This window comes from Pezoporus flaviventris, unplaced genomic scaffold, assembly GCF_033815535.1.
Source record: "Pezoporus flaviventris isolate CSIRO_AGI_PZ_B2104156 unplaced genomic scaffold, CSIRO_AGI_Pfla_v1 ptg000013l, whole genome shotgun sequence".
NCBI lineage: Eukaryota > Metazoa > Chordata > Aves > Psittaciformes > Psittacidae > Pezoporus > Pezoporus flaviventris.
Window position 1 is genome coordinate 24,129,279 of NW_026892561.1, and position 18,311 is coordinate 24,147,589.

General features: G+C 43.7%; 1 protein-coding gene across 12 annotated transcripts in view; it reads left to right on the forward strand.

Moving 5' to 3' along the window:
- The first annotated feature begins 8,117 nt into the window (after nt 1-8,117).
- The window catches only part of ARMC9 (armadillo repeat containing 9), a 71,911-nt gene continuing 61,717 nt past the window's right edge, over nt 8,118-18,311 (forward strand). For 7 of the 12 annotated variants that reach the window (XM_061452243.1, XM_061452245.1, XM_061452246.1 and 4 more), the window contains exons 1-7: nt 8,134-8,154; nt 8,310-8,398; nt 10,072-10,197; nt 10,624-10,794; nt 11,734-11,889; nt 14,577-14,663; nt 15,874-15,898. In XM_061452243.1, coding sequence (XP_061308227.1) covers nt 8,348-8,398; nt 10,072-10,197; nt 10,624-10,794; nt 11,734-11,889; nt 14,577-14,663; nt 15,874-15,898 — 616 coding nt within the window. In that variant the 5' untranslated portion in view covers nt 8,134-8,154; nt 8,310-8,347. The other 5 variants (XM_061452247.1, XM_061452253.1, XM_061452254.1 and 2 more) reach the window with 4 other exon arrangements.

The following is an 18,311-nucleotide window of genomic DNA, read 5'->3' on the forward strand; positions in this document are numbered from 1 at the left end:
CTTGACAGAAAACTTGCTGCTTTAAAAAAAAAGAAAAAAGAAGCCTAACAGCTCACTCCAAATGTTAAAAACTCAACCCAAGTTGTGCATCTTCCTCCAGCAAAGCTGGACTGACTGCTCTTCTGTAGAGTTGTGAGGATCTGTGTAGATCTCTACTTTCTTGAGCACTCACATAGGCTAGGCAAGGTCACCAACTCTCATCTGGCCCAGCCACAGCACTGCTGCTACAGAGAGGGCAGGTCTCTACTTGACAGCAGCTGTCCAGATGAGGTCCACATCCAAATTACCTCTGTGATACTAACTTTGCGCTGATTTTCCCCCTTGTTCATCCTGGTATTCATGTGATGGTGTGGGGCTGACAGCAGGGTTGTGGGTGTTAATGATGGGGAAATGAGGCCATGTTTCTCTTTATTTCACAGACTCCCTTTTCTTTGTCCTGTGTGCTTTCACCAAATATGAGCATAACAGCTCATGTGAGCATAGCTAGAAAACATTACAGGCCTAGATGATGTGAATCTGGACATGCAGGTTGTTACTCTGATGTGTATCATTAGCCAAGGGGGGATTTACAGTCAGAGGTATGGAATGAGCAGCAGTCAGAAGGAAGGAATGCTGCTCCACCATTCACGCTGCAGCCAGCCCTTCACCTGGTGAGCTGGAACGCTTCAAAGGATGCACACCAGCGAGCCAGAGCCTGCAGCCATGGTCAGCTGTAAGCCAAATGCTGGACAAAGCTGCATCAGCTGGAACAGCACTTAAACAGAATGAGGGTCTTATTGTATGTATGTTGAGAATATTTTGCCCCATATGAACATACCACAAGCTCATGTGCATCAGTAATAACGGAAGACAAATCATGCATGGGAGCTTTTCCAGCCGATGGTTTATTTTGGCGAATGTTACTGTAGCAATAGAATAGTCTGCTATTGTTCTCTGAAAAGCTTAAGCAATACAGAGCAGAGATGTGGGGCCAAAAGCCAATTTTGAGTCTTAGGCTTCAATCAGAAGTCCCTGAAATTGAAATGTCTCAGTTAAGGGTCCAGATCTGTTCTCCCATGGAGCAGAGCCAAGAATGAACCTGAAATAGCTACAGACAATGTTGCTGTCAGTAAAACTGGAAACAAAGAGGGGATCACTGCTTCAATCCCATGGACATTCAAAGTGAGAATTGTGGTGCAAGAAATGGAAACTGGATAAATGTACACTGTGTAAGTCTTTCAGGTGCTGTAATCCCTTCCTTCTGAATGGGTACCTGGGTCCCTTATTCCTGCACATTCTACTGGTACCAAATGGTGTGGTACATGGAGTTTTTCAGGTACTTTGTTAGTAATGCCTTGTGTCTTCTTACAAAATACTGTGTAGGGGGGAGGACATTGAGAGGAGAAAAAAACCCTCATTTCAGGTCACTCAGCAACCTGCCATTATCGCTGGGAGATCTCTAGAGTCTGAGTGGAAATGCTAGGAATAGCTGGCTCAGAAGGACCTAAAGTCCTATACTGGTGCCTTGGCCAAGCTGTGAACAGTCTGCTTCTATTCAATGGACCTTTTGCTCAGCCTTTGATACTAGAACAGATGTTTTCAGAGTAGCTAGTGTATTCCTGGTGCTTGCTACAGGTTTAGTTCTGTGTGGCTGTGTAAATCTGTATGCACAGAGCAATTCACACTGAGCCGTGTACTGCCTGGGGCACCATCCAGAAGACTTAATTCTTCTGCTAAATGATTTTCTTGTCCCTGTAAGATCACGCCTATCTCTGGCAATGATGTTTCCCAGAGCGCCCTTGGCACAAGCAAACATAGAAACCTCACACAGCCCCAAACCGATTTCTGAGCTGCTACTCTGGAGCCAGGCACTAAGGTTATGCTTGGGCAGTTGGATTTTTAGAGGAGATTTTGATGTCTGTGAAAGAAAAAGGCCATGTGTGCCAGGCTGGGGACACCAGGAGGGACATCTGGGAGTTGTCCTCACTTCCCCAGCTCTGCCGCTCGCTGTGTTTTCCTCTAGAAATGTTCTGAAGATACAGCAGAAAACCCCTATAAAGAGAAAATTCTAGAGGATGGCCAGGAAACCTCCATAAATCTTCTGGAAGGGTGCTGGAAGACCTCTGAGAAGGCTCTGGAAAGCTGCCTGGAGGCTGGATCCTGCCCCTATGCTAAGGCATCTGACCATCTGGGGACAGATGTGGCCAGCAACTGAAGGACCAGCTCATTGCTGTGCTTGGGGGATGGAGGTCACTGCTGGCTGTTTGATCTCTAGTTTGGAGGATGCATGGCGGGAGCCTGCAAAGCTTTGGTGCTGCTTTAGATAATGTCATTTAGCCCCAGTGACTAATGAGTGCTGATTTCTTCAGAAGTGCTGCTCCTCTGGGCCTTCCTGGGGATGCTGCGGAGGGACCCACCCTCAGGCTGTTTGCCAGGGGCTAATTGGACCTAATGCTCCTGGGTTTGCCAGAGGAGCTGGAGAGGCTGAGGTGGCAGGAAGCATGCTTCTGTCCCTCCTGACTAATGGGCCTCATCCCCCTTAACCCTGGGGGAAAATAAATCACTCCAAAAGCATGCTGCTTCTGACAGATCCAGAGTCCCTCCAGGAGGCCCTGGACATGCCCTCAGTCTCCCCTTTCCGCTTATTAACTTGGGTACAAGCCCCTTGCTTGGCACTGTGCTGGGGACCAAAGCAGAGATGAGTATGTGGAGGTAAAGCTCCCAGGGCAAGGGGTCTTTGAGGAGGGGGCAACAGGCCCCATTACTCCTTTGCCCCAGCAGTCACTCGGTAGGTCTCTTCCTCCCACCTCTTCCCCATTACAAAAGTGCCACCATCCCCATCTCTACCTTTCTTTCCAGGGCCAGGTGAAAGTCTTGCTCCTCCTAGTTCAACACAAAGGTTGGGCGCTGCTGATAATGATGATGATACTGACCGTTTATCTCCCTGTATCCTGGAGGCTGGAACATCCCATACCCTTGCCCCTGCCAGACCCCAACCTGCCCCAGTGCCTCCCCTGCCTGCTGCTCTCAGTGCTGGTGACAGTTGGGTTTTTAGCCCACCTTAACCCCACAGTAGTAGCAGGATGAGGGAGATGAGGAGCACAGACTGCAGGACTGGGAAAGGCTTGTGTTTACTTGCAACCTCTGATGGGACCAGCGGGCGTGAAGGCCTTCCCCCATGGGTGTTGATCTTTCCCCAGTGCGACTTCATACGGGAGCAAGGGTCTTTGCTTCCTCAGTGAAGGTAACTGGTATTGGCAGACCTGGTTCAATGTGTTTCTCCAGCACTGGTGCAACTGAGCTGGCCCTTGCTCTGTGTCTTGGGAGGAGAAGCTGCCCCAGCCCCTGCTGCTGGTCTCCTGCTCAGGTCTGGCTTCGCTCAGCCTCTGAAGTTCTGTTCTGTGTGGGCATATGGTCCAGCTGCCGTCGGTCCAGATCTGGAGTTTTGTTGTGAGGTCTGTACTCCAGTTCCTGGCATTGGCTGCACAACTAAAGCTCTGGTTTCACTCAGGACTGTGCAGATACTCAGGTTAGTCGTCCGTGTCTCCTCCAGCAGGGGAGAATCAGCACTACAGAGAAGTGACTCGCAAATCCTCCTTCTGCCCAAGTCCACTGGAGAGCAGCTAATGAGAGGTTCTAAAGACCATAACCTGTGTGCACTTGCTGTGCCCGAGCCCTGTGCGCTTGCTCTGATGGACCCTGCTGCCTGACAGCCCTGTGAATGTGTGTTTAAGCAGCATGTATGTCTGGGTTTTTTTCTGTGTGTTTGCAAAGCATATGCAGAAAATGGACAGTGAAGGGTCTATACTGTAAGGGTCCAGGTAAGGCAGGTCCTGGCGAGCATGAGGGGACACCCTAGCTGCCCACCACCTTGGTGCAAGGCTGGTCAAGGGGAAGGGCAGTCATTTGGTGGCAACAGCGTCCCCGGCAAAGGCTATAAATAGCTGCTCTGTGAGCCAGGGAGCAACTGCTGCAAAGGCAAGGTTAATTATCAGCAGAAATTATGGGGACATTGTTCCTTCAAAGATAACCTGCAAAAGATGAAGTATGGAGCAAATTTTTCCCCTTCAGAGTGAAGGAAAAAGACCTGAAATATTGGTACAGTGTCTTTGTTCTTAGCTTTAGGCTGGCTCTCCCATTTAATTGTTTTCTTCATTCCGTGTCAGTGAGAACAAAGATGGATTAACTTTTTGTTTCCCCCCGCCAGTGTCCTCCCAGAGGAGAAGCTGAGACAGCTTCTGTAGGGCTGGGCAAACTGTTTACTTTCACTTCACACGGAGATCTTTAAGCACGAAATCTGGGGGTCGGGGATGAACAAGCAGCAGCTGAAAATAATATGCTAGAAACATCTACATTGGACAGCACAGTTCATGGGCTCATTCACAGATGAAACCTGCTGCTCGCTTCTCTTGCAGGCCCAGAGGTTTTGTGATTTGTCTCCAGGTGATTGGGTGGTGGCCATTGCTCTGTGGGGAGGGCAGTGTCAAAGCTGTGCCCGTGCAATGAAGGCAGTGAGGCTCGCTGGCGCTGGGGGTGTTTCTCCTGGTGATGAAGCTGTGTGTCCTGCTGTTTCTGTGCGCCTGGTCTCCCAGACTGTTTTTAACATTTTACGGTTTCTTAATGGAGCATCTGTAGCAATTCCCTCCTCCCAGCCCCCTGCCATTTCTGGCTGGAAATCCTTGCTGTTACTGGAAGCCAAGCCCTCTCCCACATTGGTGTTCACCTTGGTTGGGGGCTTAATGACCCATGCCTCAAATGATCACATGCCAGAAAGCCCCGCTTTGCTCCCTCTGGGCCCAGGGCACTGGGCTGCCATCATTCCTCATGGAGGCACCCCCAGCCCTGCAAAGGCAGTTGATTAGTCTCTCCTGGTTGTCATCTCTGTCCCTGTAAGGATCTCTGAAGGATGATCTCTGCCACAGCTGAAAAGGTTCCATGGGCTGATCTGTTGTGAGCCTCCTTCACCATTTTGCAATTGAGCAGAAATGAGCATTTTGGGGATGCATCAGCCAGTCCCTCCTTCTTCCCTGCTTTGCAGTTAGCAGGTCAAGAGTCTTCTGGATCTCAAGGAGAGCTGAGTTCATCCTGTTGCCTCCTTCATGCATCCCATGGCACAAAATCAAAGTCTCCATTGTGCCTCTCCCTGGTCAGGGACTTTGGTTACAGGAAATTACTGAAGAAAGGGCTGCATATAAATAGCCTGGCACAGGCTGATCGCATCCTTCTGGGGAGAGGTGAAACTTGAGGCTTGGCAGCAGCTAAACAAACCCCATCCATGGGAGACAAGAGTGGCTTTATGATAGCCTGAAGCTGGAGTGAGCAGAGAGGTTTTGCAATTCCATTGCACTGGTTTTCATTGCAATGAAAACCCCATTGGCTCTGGGAAAGCGCTGCTGTGTAATTCAGTATGAGAGCAGCGTCTGAACTACTGGGGAAGTGCCCTGCCTGAGTGCAGGACATTAGTCCAAGCAAACCTGTCTGTCACCCAGCCAGTCCCAGTAGGAGGCAGTCCATGCTCCAACCCAATCAACAATAATGTGTCATCAACTGAAAACTCAAATGACTTTTTATTTACTTATTTATTACTCCTTCAAAGTATTCACTGAAAACCCAAACCAAAATCTTTTTTTGCAACTAAAAGCTGAAGTTTTACTCCAAAAATTACAGGATGTTAAAGCTTCAAAAAGTGTTCCTCTCTTGCCTGCTTGCTTTTAATACAACCACTTGGAAAAGCTTCTGCAAGAAGACATTTCCTGCAAAACTTTCCATTTGGGCACGGAGAATGGCCTTCTGTCTTTTTAATCCAGCAAAAGGGTACGATCCAGTTCAGGACCTGCAGAGCAGTGTGGTCTTCACTGGGGTTTCAGGAATCTGCTCTTCTGTCCCTTTGCCCTTGCATGTTGTGATGTGCTTGCTGGGAGCATGGAGGAACCCTGAAGAAAACAGGTGAGGTTTCTCCTGATTTCCTGGGAAAGCTCCTCCCCTAGCAGGATTTCTTTAAGTGAGAACATCTCGCAGGCATATTGAGTTAGGGAATGAGATGTTTTCAAGGGCCTCTGGCAAAGGCAGAGGTGATAGGTGAAGTGATCTGTTTCTGGCGCCTTTTCACCCATCACATGAAACACAGGTAAGTAAAAACTGGGGAATTTGGCACAACTCTGGCTCAAACAATTGTTCTGTCCCTTACTGGGACAAGCATAACTTGAAGAAGCAAAGCATGGGAGAGGGCATAGATTTGTCAAAGCTGCCTCTGCCCCCCATAAGATATTTAACATCTCCCTTTCTCAAAGAGCAGCAGTCTGCCTCAGTATTTTATTCACAAATACCAAACTAGAGGTGAAATAACTCCCACAGGTTATAGATGGAGTGCTAGTTCCTGTTCACCATCCATCATAACTCTGCTTCCCATCACCTCACCCTTTCCAAACATTTCACCAGTCAAGCTGGTAATTTTAGACCTTGCAAGAATGTTCAAGGGTGATATTTTATTTTTTTTTTCCTGTTCCTTAAATGTTTGTTGTTCTTGGTTTTTGGGGGAGGGGGTTGTGGGTTTGGGTTTGTTTTTGTGTTGTGTTTTTTGTTTTTTTTGGGGGGGGGGGCAGGGGGTGGTGGTGTTTGTTTGTTTGTTTGTTTGTTTTAATTAGTTAAGGAGAATAACACCCTTAGATCATGGCCAAGGGAGGATGGTAGCCTGAACTGTATTCACCCACACTGGTGTTGGAAAGTTAAAGTTTGACTCTGAAGCGGTCTCCTTGGAGAGCAGGGCCTCTGAGCTGGCTGGTCAGATTAGCTTTTGGGTTTTGTGATATTACTGAGGGTCAAAATCCGACTATGTATGTCAGATACAAATCTCTGCATTCTGTTTCAGCTGTCCACTTATGAGCCTTTTAAATGAAGAAAGATGGTGCTATGCTGTGTCTGGTTGTAGGATGTGCAGAGGACATGGGTCTTCTTAGGTGTTAATGGTGGAAAACAAGACTGTGGTTTTGGAGTGAGACCAAAACCCCACAGGACATCACTGGTGCTACAATGTCATTGTGCTGTGTCTTGCAAATGCTTGCTAGAAATTCGCTGTTAATGGCAAGAGGTTCACTAACACCAGAGTTAATTAAAAACGGGACAAAGCCTTAATAGGTGGCTTGGCCAATCCCCCTGTTTATTTTGGTCATGATTCTATGAGGTAATGACATGTCGGGTGTGTGCCTGCTGGTGCAATGCGTGCACAACCCATGGGGCTGGCCTCTGTGTCCCTCCCCCTGGCTGCCCTGGAGCTGTGATTCGGACTCACTGTGCAGTGCTCAGCCTCTGCAGGGCTCTCATTTTTTCTTCTGACTTTGTTTCCAAAGGAACCTTCCAGGCAGTTAGATAATGCAGGTGATCATGGCCACGGGCTGCACTAACCAGAGAGGGAAGCCTTTGTCACCCAAGGAACTTGTGAATGCTTCATCCCTGGCTGTGTTCAAGGCCAGGCTGAATGGAGCCTTTAGTGTGAGGTGTCCCTGCCCATGGCGGGGGGTGGGCTACAACTGGATGATCTTAAGGTCTTTTCCAACCCTATTCTATGATTCCATGGCCTCAGAGCATGCGGCGCTCGGTAAGCTAATGTGGCGGGGGCAAACAGTGCTGGATGATTAAAAAATCATGTAACTGAAGAGCAGAAAGCTATGGGCCTACAGATAGGCACAGCACAGGCTGCGCTTTTAGAAGCCTTCTGGCTGCCCAGGATGGCAAAGGGGTACGGAAATATACGTTAAGACAGTAGGTAATTAAACAAATGAACTTGACCCCAGACTCGCCTCAGGGCGGTCACAGAGAGTGAACCGACAACACGCGACTCGCCGCGCCACAGGGACATGCCGCGGGCGTGGTGAACCCCCCGGTCACGTGATGCACACTTCCCGGCACGGTATTGGCTGAGAGGGATCATGTGCAGCGGGATGGGGCGCGGCCTGGTGAGAGGTCGCGGTTGCCAGGGCGACAGGAGGCGGTGGCGCGGGGCTGTGGGTAGGCCGTGCCGCGGCGGTGCTCGGCTCGCTCACGGGCTCCTAGGGTCGCATGCTCGCGGTCCTTGCGGGGTCCCCCGGCCCGGGTGGGGGTGCAGCGGGCCGCACCGCCTGTCTGCTGGGTGAGGAGCCGATGTGACGGCCCCGCGGCCTGGCGAGATCAGCGATTCTGGTCGGTGAGGACCGGCCTTGGAGGTGCCTTACGGGCCGTGGGTGTCTCCCTCATGCGGTTGGTTTGGGGTGAGGTGGCTGATGGGCTGTGTGTGGCTGGGGTTGCTTTAACCGCTGTGCTATCTGATAACCCCTTCCTTCTTCACGATTTTTTAGGTTTATCAACAATGACCCACAGCAGTTAACACTTAACGATGAGTAACGGTCAAGTTTGTGAACCCGAGTTACTTGGACTAGTAAGAGAGGTTGGTTTTCTCTCTTTTTTTTCTTTTTGGTTGACATGAGCAAGGCAAAATTTCATAATGCTTGTGTTCAGAGCCAGGCATTGTAACTGTGGTCTAAATTCTGGAGTTATTTGTCTGGGCAAGTGTTTGCTACACCCTGAAATCATATTGACTCCTGTCATGCTCTGTAGATTTGAAGGGCTTAAAGTCCATTAAATGCCAGTAGTCAAACATAAAATCAGTCTAGAATTATCTGTTGTTCATTGCAAATTAGGCTTTCATTAAAGGAACAGTTGATTAGATCGACAGGCAGTTTTAGGGCTGAGGTCCAACTTGTGGTAATAGTAAGATCTTTAAAACATTGTTTAGCTACCACCTTGTTCCATATGTGTATAAAAATCACAGCGGCATATAAAAACCCTACAGCTGACAAAGCCCAGGCTGAAGTCCTGAGGCTGCTGATCTCTGTGGTTTAATGCCTAATCAGGATTTTCCAGCAAGTCACTCCTCATAGGCCATATGGGTAGAGGTAATCATAATGTATTCTAAAGTGTGGAATGGTCCTGTGAAAAAGAGAGAGACTGGCTTTCAGGAGCAAGTGCCTCGGGCTTCTGGATAAATTGGCTAAAATGGAACATTTATGATTTGGAACAAAAACACAAACTGTGATCTCTGCTGCTCCATTCCTTTAATTGATTGACACTGTGTTGGTAGACTAGTTTAGGGCCCTAAATGAACACCAAACCAACAAAACCGAGACCCCCTGCCTTGTATGATCCATCTATTGCAGTGTTCCACAGATGCCAGTGCTACAGAGGGGCAATCAGGAGTGGCATTCGTGCCTAGTTTCGCTACGCTGTCTGTTGAAAGCCTGGACAGAGAGTCTACCAAATGGCAAAGTCATACACAACCTTAATCTGTTTTGTGAATCTCAAAAAACCAATCTAAGAAGAGGCTTAAGTACTTAATCATTACTATATTACTGTTTATGTTAACAGTAGAGTTAAGGGGAAAGTAAATGATTCTTGTTCTCTGTAGCAAATTAAAATGAATAGATTTTCTACAGATTTGAATAGATCAAAATGAAGTATGATGTCTTGCCTCAGCAACCAATAACTAAGACTTCTGAGATGGGGGAAGAAGGGAAAAGTTCTGTGTGATATAATAACTGCATTGTAGGAGGAAGAGGTAGGGCGATTTATCTCTTTTTCAGAAGAATAATGCTTCATTAGATGGTTATTAATTTGGCTTGCGTAGCTTCAAATGAGTGACCTGGCTTAGAATTCAAGCTATCTGTCTACTGCTGTGGAGATTAGAGTTATGCTTGAGAATTCTGCCCTCCAAGAATGCTGTTTGCAAGGAAGTTACTCACTGGTTTCTTCGACCAAGGTATAGCATTAATGAATTTCAGTTCTCTTTCTTGTTTGGTTGAATGAAATTACTGGCTAAATGGAGGAGCATCATTTTTTCAGAGAGGATGTGCTTGGTTGTCAGTACTGTTCTCCAGGATGCAGAAGGAAATTTAATTCTGAGACAGTATTTCCCTACCATAAAGTCTTGGTTTGTTGCTGTGCAGTCTTTGGCATTTATTTACCCTCCTACAGAGAAACTTTAAAGGATTTGGCAATTCGTGGGTCACTCACTGGAGCATTAATAATCTAAAAACTTACTATTCCTATGTTTTTGTCTTGTAGTATTTGGATTTTGCTGAATTTGAAGAAACAGTGAAAGTATTTACAAATGAATGTCAAATAAAAGGGAAGACACTACCTAAACCAGCAAGTGTTTCCTCAAGAGATTCAAAAGCTTTGGCTGTTCAGGTAATGCATATTTTGCACTACTTTCAGTAATACTAAAAGCAGTTACAGGCTACTAATCATTGTGTGAGATTACAGTGTCTCTTAGCTGTCTGAAGAGATTCTTGATTCCTTGAAGAAGTCTGCTAGCAGTCATCTTCCAGTGCAGAAACCTTCAACTTGGACTTTTTGATTGGTTGGTTGGTTGATTGGTTTTGGTTGTTTTTTTTCAGGACTCCAGTCCTTTTGAACCCGAGACAGTAGTTTTGATTCTGACTATTTTAGGTTTTTAGCTTGCCATACTTTAGTAAGACTGATTTTTGCACATTGTAGGCATTTTTTTTTTCCCTCTGAGGGTTCAGATGGCACTTAAATTCTTCATTCACTGTTGGAAAAAATGTAGTGCTTCTGTGTCTGTTTTTTTTCACTAAATGCTTTTCGCCTTTGCAGAAAGATCTGCTTACAGCATTTGAAAATGGTGAACAGAAAGTTTTCTTCCAGCTCTGGGAGGAGCATATTTCATCTTCAGTCCTGGACGATGAACCGGATGCTCAGAAGCTGGAGTTTTATCTTCACATACACTTTGCCACCTACCTCTTGAAACACAATATTGGAAAGCCTGTAAGTATAGTTCACAATTCAAACTTTAAATGCCTTTTGCTTGGTTTACTTCATTTATTTGTCCTCAATGTGGGTGAGGATGGGATATTTACTAAGAAGAATTCCCAGTCTTTGGGCCACAGCCTGCATTTTAGTTGAACCAGACCCCTTTTATTGTGAAGTGTAGAGATGGAAGTTGGAGGTGTCTTTCTCCTGGATCTCCTAAAGTATTTTAGAGTTGGAAAGCACCAGCATGTTGATGATTAAAACACTTACTTTTCTTCCAGTTTGGACTGAAGCTGTCTGTTGAAATACAAACATTTCTGGTAAAATGAGAAAGCTGAATCTTGACCAGCTCAAGATATCATATTGAAAACTAATTCCAAGCTGTCATAAAAAAAAATCTCTGTTACATGGGACATTTATGATGAAGAGAAATTTAAGTAGCCTGGAGTCAGCCAGGGCTTAATAGCTCCTGCCTTACACCTGTCAGCTGCTACAGGAGTATTTGGATGCCTTCAGTTTGTTTTCCAGCCTCTAAGAAGCTTTTGTTCTGTGTGTCAGCTCCCCTTTCTGGTGCTGTGAGTGGATTTTGTGATTCTGCGCTTATCATTGAAATGAAGCATGTCTAAAGTAGGTGTTTCCTCTCTGCCCTGAGTATGGAAATGCACTCTGCTTTAGAAATCTAGCCTGAAGAGGGAGGAAGAATTTACATGCAAAAAGCAGCTGTCCCTCACTTTTATTGCACCTGGGGGACAGAGACAACATTGGTTTAAATTTTCTTTATTGAGTGGCAAAAGCGAGATATAATGCTCCCTAGTGAAATAAATCTTGCTTTCTAGAGAACAGATATTGTGGCATTTCAAATGTAATGTGTTTAGGTCTCTGTTTGTATTTGCCAGCATTACAGTGTGTTCAGAGTAGTAGTTTTCTAAATAAATATGCTACTTTATTTCCTAGGACAAAGATGAACTTGAGGAAAGGATTTCTCATTTTAAGGGATACCTGGAAACAAAAGGAGCTGCACTGAGCCAGACTACAGAGTTTCTTCCCTTCTATGCTTTGCCTTTTGTTCCAAACCCCATGGTACATCCTTCATTTAAAGAGCTTTTCCAGGTAAGTATCTGTTTTGCAAAGATGGTATTTATAATGGTTTTTCTTATGGGGTAATAGATATTGAATGATGTTTAATTTGGTAATCACTTTTATTGTTTCCTTTAAAAGAAACCATGCAATCATAAAAAAAATAAATATTTGATGGAGGAAGGGTTGTGAGAGTACTGTCAATAACAAAGTACCATCTTAAATATGTATTTTCCATTTGTTCTAAATGGTACGCTAGTTTTGTGTCTGTAAATAAGAATTGCTGCCTCTCCTTTCTTTCTACACAAGCCTGAAATACACATGCTTCTGAGAATCACTATTTAGTAGTTCAGGTCCCCCTAACTTGTTTTGAGGTTGTTGTACAGCCCCACTATCTGTATGTAAATATAGCTGGGTTTAAAACATGACATCTAAGCATGAGGAGACTGAAGCAGTTTCATTTGATGTGGAAAAGAGGAAGTCAAGTTTATAGGTAATCCTTCTGTAACAAAAAAAAAAAAGACACAGTGTTGCCTGTGCCTCCACACCCCCCTCCCCCCCGCCCCCAGAAAAAAGAAGTGCTGGAAGAGCATAGCTGTGCTTAGTGGTTTGGTGACTCTTAACCACAGGCATTTTTCCTGGTTATTTTTTTTTTTGTTAAATATGTTTCAGCCTTTGCTTTGACTGTTTCAGAGTTGAGTTCTTAGGGTTGCATGTGCAAGGTGAGAAGAGAGTGTAAAAGTTAGTGTGTTTGAACTTGAACATATTTGCAGCTGCACTTTCAATGTGATGATGACCTACAGTTATTCTATTGATGAAAGTGTAACAAAACACCCTTACATTGACTGCTTCCTGGGCACCATGCAGGTAGATGGCAGTTTGATGTTCCAAAGCATTGGTATACCTTCCCCTCAGGTACAGCCACCATTTCCACTGTGGTGAAAAACTGTGCCTTAACTTCTTGGTTATGCTGGGTACAGCTGGTTATGTGGTTGGACTGGATCAAGGACCTGATCTGCTTTATTGCCTGTGAATGTGTATATACAGCTCCCATGTACACATACAGAGGTACAAAAATTTGTTTGTAAAATACGTACAGTATTTTTGCAGGGTTATATATGCTTGAAATGCTTCACCATCCTACCTCATGGACATTTGTGCTGGCTTTTATAAGCAGCTGCAGGCAGTTATTGTGGTAGGAGGAGATATCTTCAGCCTGCGTTGCTGCCATGCATTTTTTGATATTGCATCAAAGCTTAAGTGATATTTGCCTTACGGCTGAATTTGGATGTACCAACTGATGAGGAGCTCCAGTTTAACACCAAAAAGAGGCATATACAGCAATAGTCCTTTGGGACTAGCTATAAATACTGCTTGACCTCAGAGTTGGGATATGACTACTCTTTTTTTTAATTAGCAGCTTTTTTTTTGCCTTTTTTTTTTTTTCCTCTTTTTCCCCTGAATGCCTTATCTGAGATAAGATCCTCAGGTTTATTCATAGTAACCCAGTGTCCAAGCTCTTAGTCCAGTCACTCATTTTCTTGTGGGAATTGTACAGCTTATTCCATGTTAGTGTTGAAATACAGATTGTTTTATGTTTGAGAAAGAACATCAGTGAGTCACTAGTCTGCTAAGCAGTGTTCTTAGCATTTTTTTTTTAGTCAGGCATCTGATGCTTTATATAGCTGAGTTCCTGTCTGTTTGTGTAATACGTCTTGAAAAATAATATACACTCCTCTCTGTAGGAGTCATGTTTCCTCTGGTAATATACAGCATGCTGCTATGCACCACTGTCTGGATACTGAATTGGTAAATGCAGCAAGTAAACTCTGTATGCTCTCCAGCATAGTGAAATAAGGGCAGATCTGAGCTGTGAGAACAGCTTGCAGCGTATATGTATACAGCAGTAAATTTAGGAAGCTCCTGCTATTTGTTGGAAGATACTGCTTTTTCATTTGCTGGCTTGCTTTTCGTCAAGCAGAAAGGAGCTTAACTGAAGGTTTGAAATAGAACAAATGAGTATTCAGTGAATTCTTAGCTGTAGTTTGGCCTTCTTCCTTAACTGTTATTTTCTTGTGCTTATGAGATATTATGTCAGGCAGAAGACAGTATTCCAGTTAATGGCTGATATGTTGGTCTGTTTTTTTGTGTGTGAATTGTTTCTCTCCAAATCCTGATTTTAGAACTGTTGTACCCTAATCACTGATGTCATATCATGACTCTTGCAGTAGTTATTGACAAAATTTACATTTCCCAGATGTTGTTAGGAGTGAAAGATGTCTAGCGATTACTTTTAGAAAGCTGAGCGGTGGGAAATTATTCATTTCATACTCTATTTCATAAATATAAAATTCACTTTAATATTTTTATCTTTTTTTTTTTCAAGATCCTTATTTTTTTAAGTACTTCTAATTTAGGGGCAGTTGTTGCATGTCATATGAGGCACTCATATTATATGGTACTTTAACACTTTAAATAAAGCTACTTTGCGTTTCTAGAACACTCATTTAGGGGTAATACTGAACTCTCTTCTATCTTCTGTACACTGTTATGGGTATCTAGCAAACATTCACTTCAATAACAGTGAAGGGAAAAACATTTCAGTACGATGCTGGCTGCCTTGTTTAGTAGTAGTGGAAGGTGGCTATGATCAGAACAGTACTTTCAGCAGAGTGTATGTATTTGGTGGAAAACTGTCATCATTTATTTTTCTTTTCAAGGATTCTTGGACATCGGATTTAAGGACGAGACTGGAAAAGTTCCTGTCTCTGATCCTCAAAGACACTCCTCGGCTACTCACTTTATTTGTATCCTTTCGAGAAAACACTTTGAAGATAATTAGAATTACTGCAAAGAGGCAGTATAATTTACTGGAAGAGTGTGCTGCTGAGATTTACAGCAGAACTGCAGTAACGTTGCAGTTCAGTGTTTTTAGGATAGGAAACTTTGTTTATAATCTTTTGAAAAAGTTATGTAAAGACAATGGATAGATGCATATGGACTTGCGTATTTATTGTATGACTATTCTTTGCTTCCATGAAGAAAGTACAGGATACCTGAAGACACTGACCTGAACTGACTTCTGTCTCGGCATTAACTAACTAAAAGCTTTTAGTCTTTTCTAGCTGAAAGTTTTCCAGGGCTTTTAAGGGTTCCAGAAATTGTTTTACTAAATGGCTTGTGATCCAGACTTATTTTTCTAACAATATTGTTTAAGCTGTGTTGTCAGGCCTAATTTGCAAACTCAGTAGCTATATGACAAATTTTCTTCCCTGTTTTTCATCAGTACAGTTACACACAGGGTAGAAAAAACCTGGAGTCTTTGTTTCTGGGTTTTTTGGGGTGTTTTGTTTTGTTTTTTAACAGAAGTTAAAAGTCCTTTTCTTGCTATATCTTACTTTATTTTGAAGCAGCATGTTGCCATGGTGGTACTGAATGATGAGCTGGGAATATATTCCTTCTGTTCCATTCTTGCCTGTTTGCCAGGGTGCGGAACAGTGATCAAAACGATGTTTTCACTTCCATCTTAAGGATGTTTGTGTGGGAGTCTGGCATAAAGCAGCTAAAGAAAATTTCCTCTCTGCTTATTTCTCTTTATGGAGTAATTGACTGGATCCTTATTGAGCCCTGAATATTTCTTAGGTATAAAAAGTCACTTACCCTTAAACAGTTGCATATTTGTATGTTGATACGTAAAATCAGTAGCTTGACTTTTTGGTGTTAATACATTTAGACTGGAGTTACTGTATCTTCTACTTCAGGGCTGGATTTAGTATCTTTAAAGGTCTCAAGTCTCTGTGCAATGTTGTACATTGTATACAAGATTTTTATGTATTTATTATTGATTCATTTATTGCTTTCCTGTAAATTATTAGGCATTGGCTGTTGCCTGGGACTGTGGGAATATTTGACTTGGCTGGGTTTGCCAGTTGGTTGAATTTCTCATTCTGTGTCTCTGGAACAAACATGTACTGAAAGAATGCACATTTTCCTGAACTGCTCCTGCTCAAACAACAGAAGGAGAATGGACAGTGCAGCAAAGGTAAATGCTGAGCTGTGGTAAGATTACTGGGGGCTATGGTAGTAGTATTAGAAAGTACACCTGCAATTACAGGGAAACTAATGATGCATGGCAAAAAGTCCTCTGAAATCCAGACCCCTGTCTTGGTAATAGTCATTGCTAGACTGGTTGAGGTCAGTAGGGTTGAACATAGAAATGCTATAAATGGGAAAGGGCTTAGTCACAGGATTTGTATTTTAAGTCTGTTCTGTCCCAAAATATGGTAAAAACAGATGGAGAACTCTGTAGAAAGTGCATACTAGCTCTCCATTTTTAGTTATGATGGAAGTAAGTTTTCTCAGATTTCTTTCCCATACTTGCTTATGCCTACCTGCATCTGCCATATTTCAAATCTCATTCAGTTATTTGCATCACTGTCTGATTTTCAACAGGCTTGATTTTTGTTCTTATTCATTCATCCTGTTTAAACTCCTAAAATAGCACATACTGATATCTCCTGAATAAGAAAGTGTTTAAGTACGGCTCTGGTGTGTTGCATTTTTAGGTAAGCTGTTCATACACACCTAAGTGTGATAGTGACTTGGGGATCTTTAAAAAAAAAGGATTTTGGCACTGAATTCTGTTAGATTCTGATGGCATTTGAAATATGTGCCTTTTAAAAATCACTTCAATAAATAGAACACCTCCCATATGAAGATAGGCTGAGAAAGTTGGGGCTGTTCAGCCTGGAGAAGAGAAGGCTGCGTGGAGACCTCATAGCAGCCTTCCAGTATCTGAAGGGGGGCTATAGGGATGCTGGGGATGCACTGCTCGTTAGGGACTGTAGTGACAGGACAAGGGGTAACGGGTTAAAACTTAAACAGGGGAAGTTTAGATTGGATATAAGGAAGAAGTTCTTTCCTGTTAGGGTGGTGAGGCACTGGAATGGGTTGCCCAGGGAGGTTGTGAATGCTCCATCCCTGGCAGTGTTCAAGGCCAGGTTGGACAGAGCCTTGGGTAACATGGTTTAGTGTGAGGTGTCCGTGCCCATGGCAGGGGGGTTGGAACTAGTTGATCTTAAGGTCCTTTCCAATCCTAACTGTTCTATGTTCTATAACTAAGGTTCCCAACTATCTTGCATTTATTTTTTCACCTGACTCTGTGTTCACTTTATTAGTAGGGATTTGTATGAGTCCAGCTGGTTTCTTCAGATGACTTCTCCTCTTGAGTTATTTTAATCTGTAATTTTAAACTGAGGATTTACAACTTGTAGATAGAATTAAGGAGAAAGGCTTATCTCCCAGGGCGAGTTCCAGGTATTTTCTTTGTTACTTGTCTTGCATTAGACTTTCATTGAATAGTAGAAAGATATTTGTGGATGGATGTTTATTTTTCAGAAGTTACTTTTTTCTTGTGGCAATAATTCAATACCCTGCTTAAAAAGAAATGACTACATGATTGCACCTGAATTATTTAAAGTCTAATTGCTTCTTATTTGCGTAGGTTCTGTGCCTTGTACAAGTACAGGGAACGTCGTGGTATTGAATCCATGCAGGTCAGCTTTAATTTGTAGATCTGTTATGTGCCTTGAAGATTGAGTTGGTTTGGATTTTTCATAAACATTACTTGAGTGCTGTCTCATATGAAAGTTTTGGATCTGAGATGTTATTTTTGCAGTATGCTCCTCAGATCACATGGGATCCACAGTACATACTTGCTGTTGGAGAATGTTTATCAGTGAAGGAGAAAAGCAGAGAAAATTATTAGGCAACACTTGAACAAAGAGATGTGTGGCAGAGAGTCCTGGAAGCAGCCTTTTGTGCATAGTTGCCAGTCATTAGTTTGACATACTGAAGCACTTGAAGTTTAGGTGGGGTGGTGCATATGCTCTTGAGAGTGTCCTGCAGAGTTCAGTGTGTTTACCTTGCCTGATTAAGCTGCTACAGTCTGGCTTTTTACACATTTAAAAAATTTTTAAAAAGTAAAAAAAATTAATACCTGTATGCATTTCAAAGCTACCTGTGTGGCAGTTGTGCTTAACTTGCAGCTCTCCCATGTGTTTTCAGTTTGGCAGAATGGTTGGCATCTTGCACAGAGAGCTTCAGACCTTCTGTGTGTCCTCAGGCTAACAGGAGTGGAGGGAATGAAGTATTTGGAGCTGGTTTCAGCTACTGTCTCCTTCACTGCCTCATATAAGTCTGTGGATGAGTTCACAGCTATTCTTCCATCATGTCCTCATAGCAGCCTTCCAGTATCTGAAGCAGGCCTATAAGGGTGCTGGGGAAGGACTCTTCATTAGGAGCTGTAGTGATAGGACAAGGGATAACAGGTTAAAACTTAAACAGGGAAGTTTAGATTGGATATCAGGAAGAAGTTCTTTACTGTAAGGGTGGTGAGGCACTGGAATGGGTTGCCCAGGGAAGCTGTGAATGCTCCATCCCTGATGGTGTTCAAG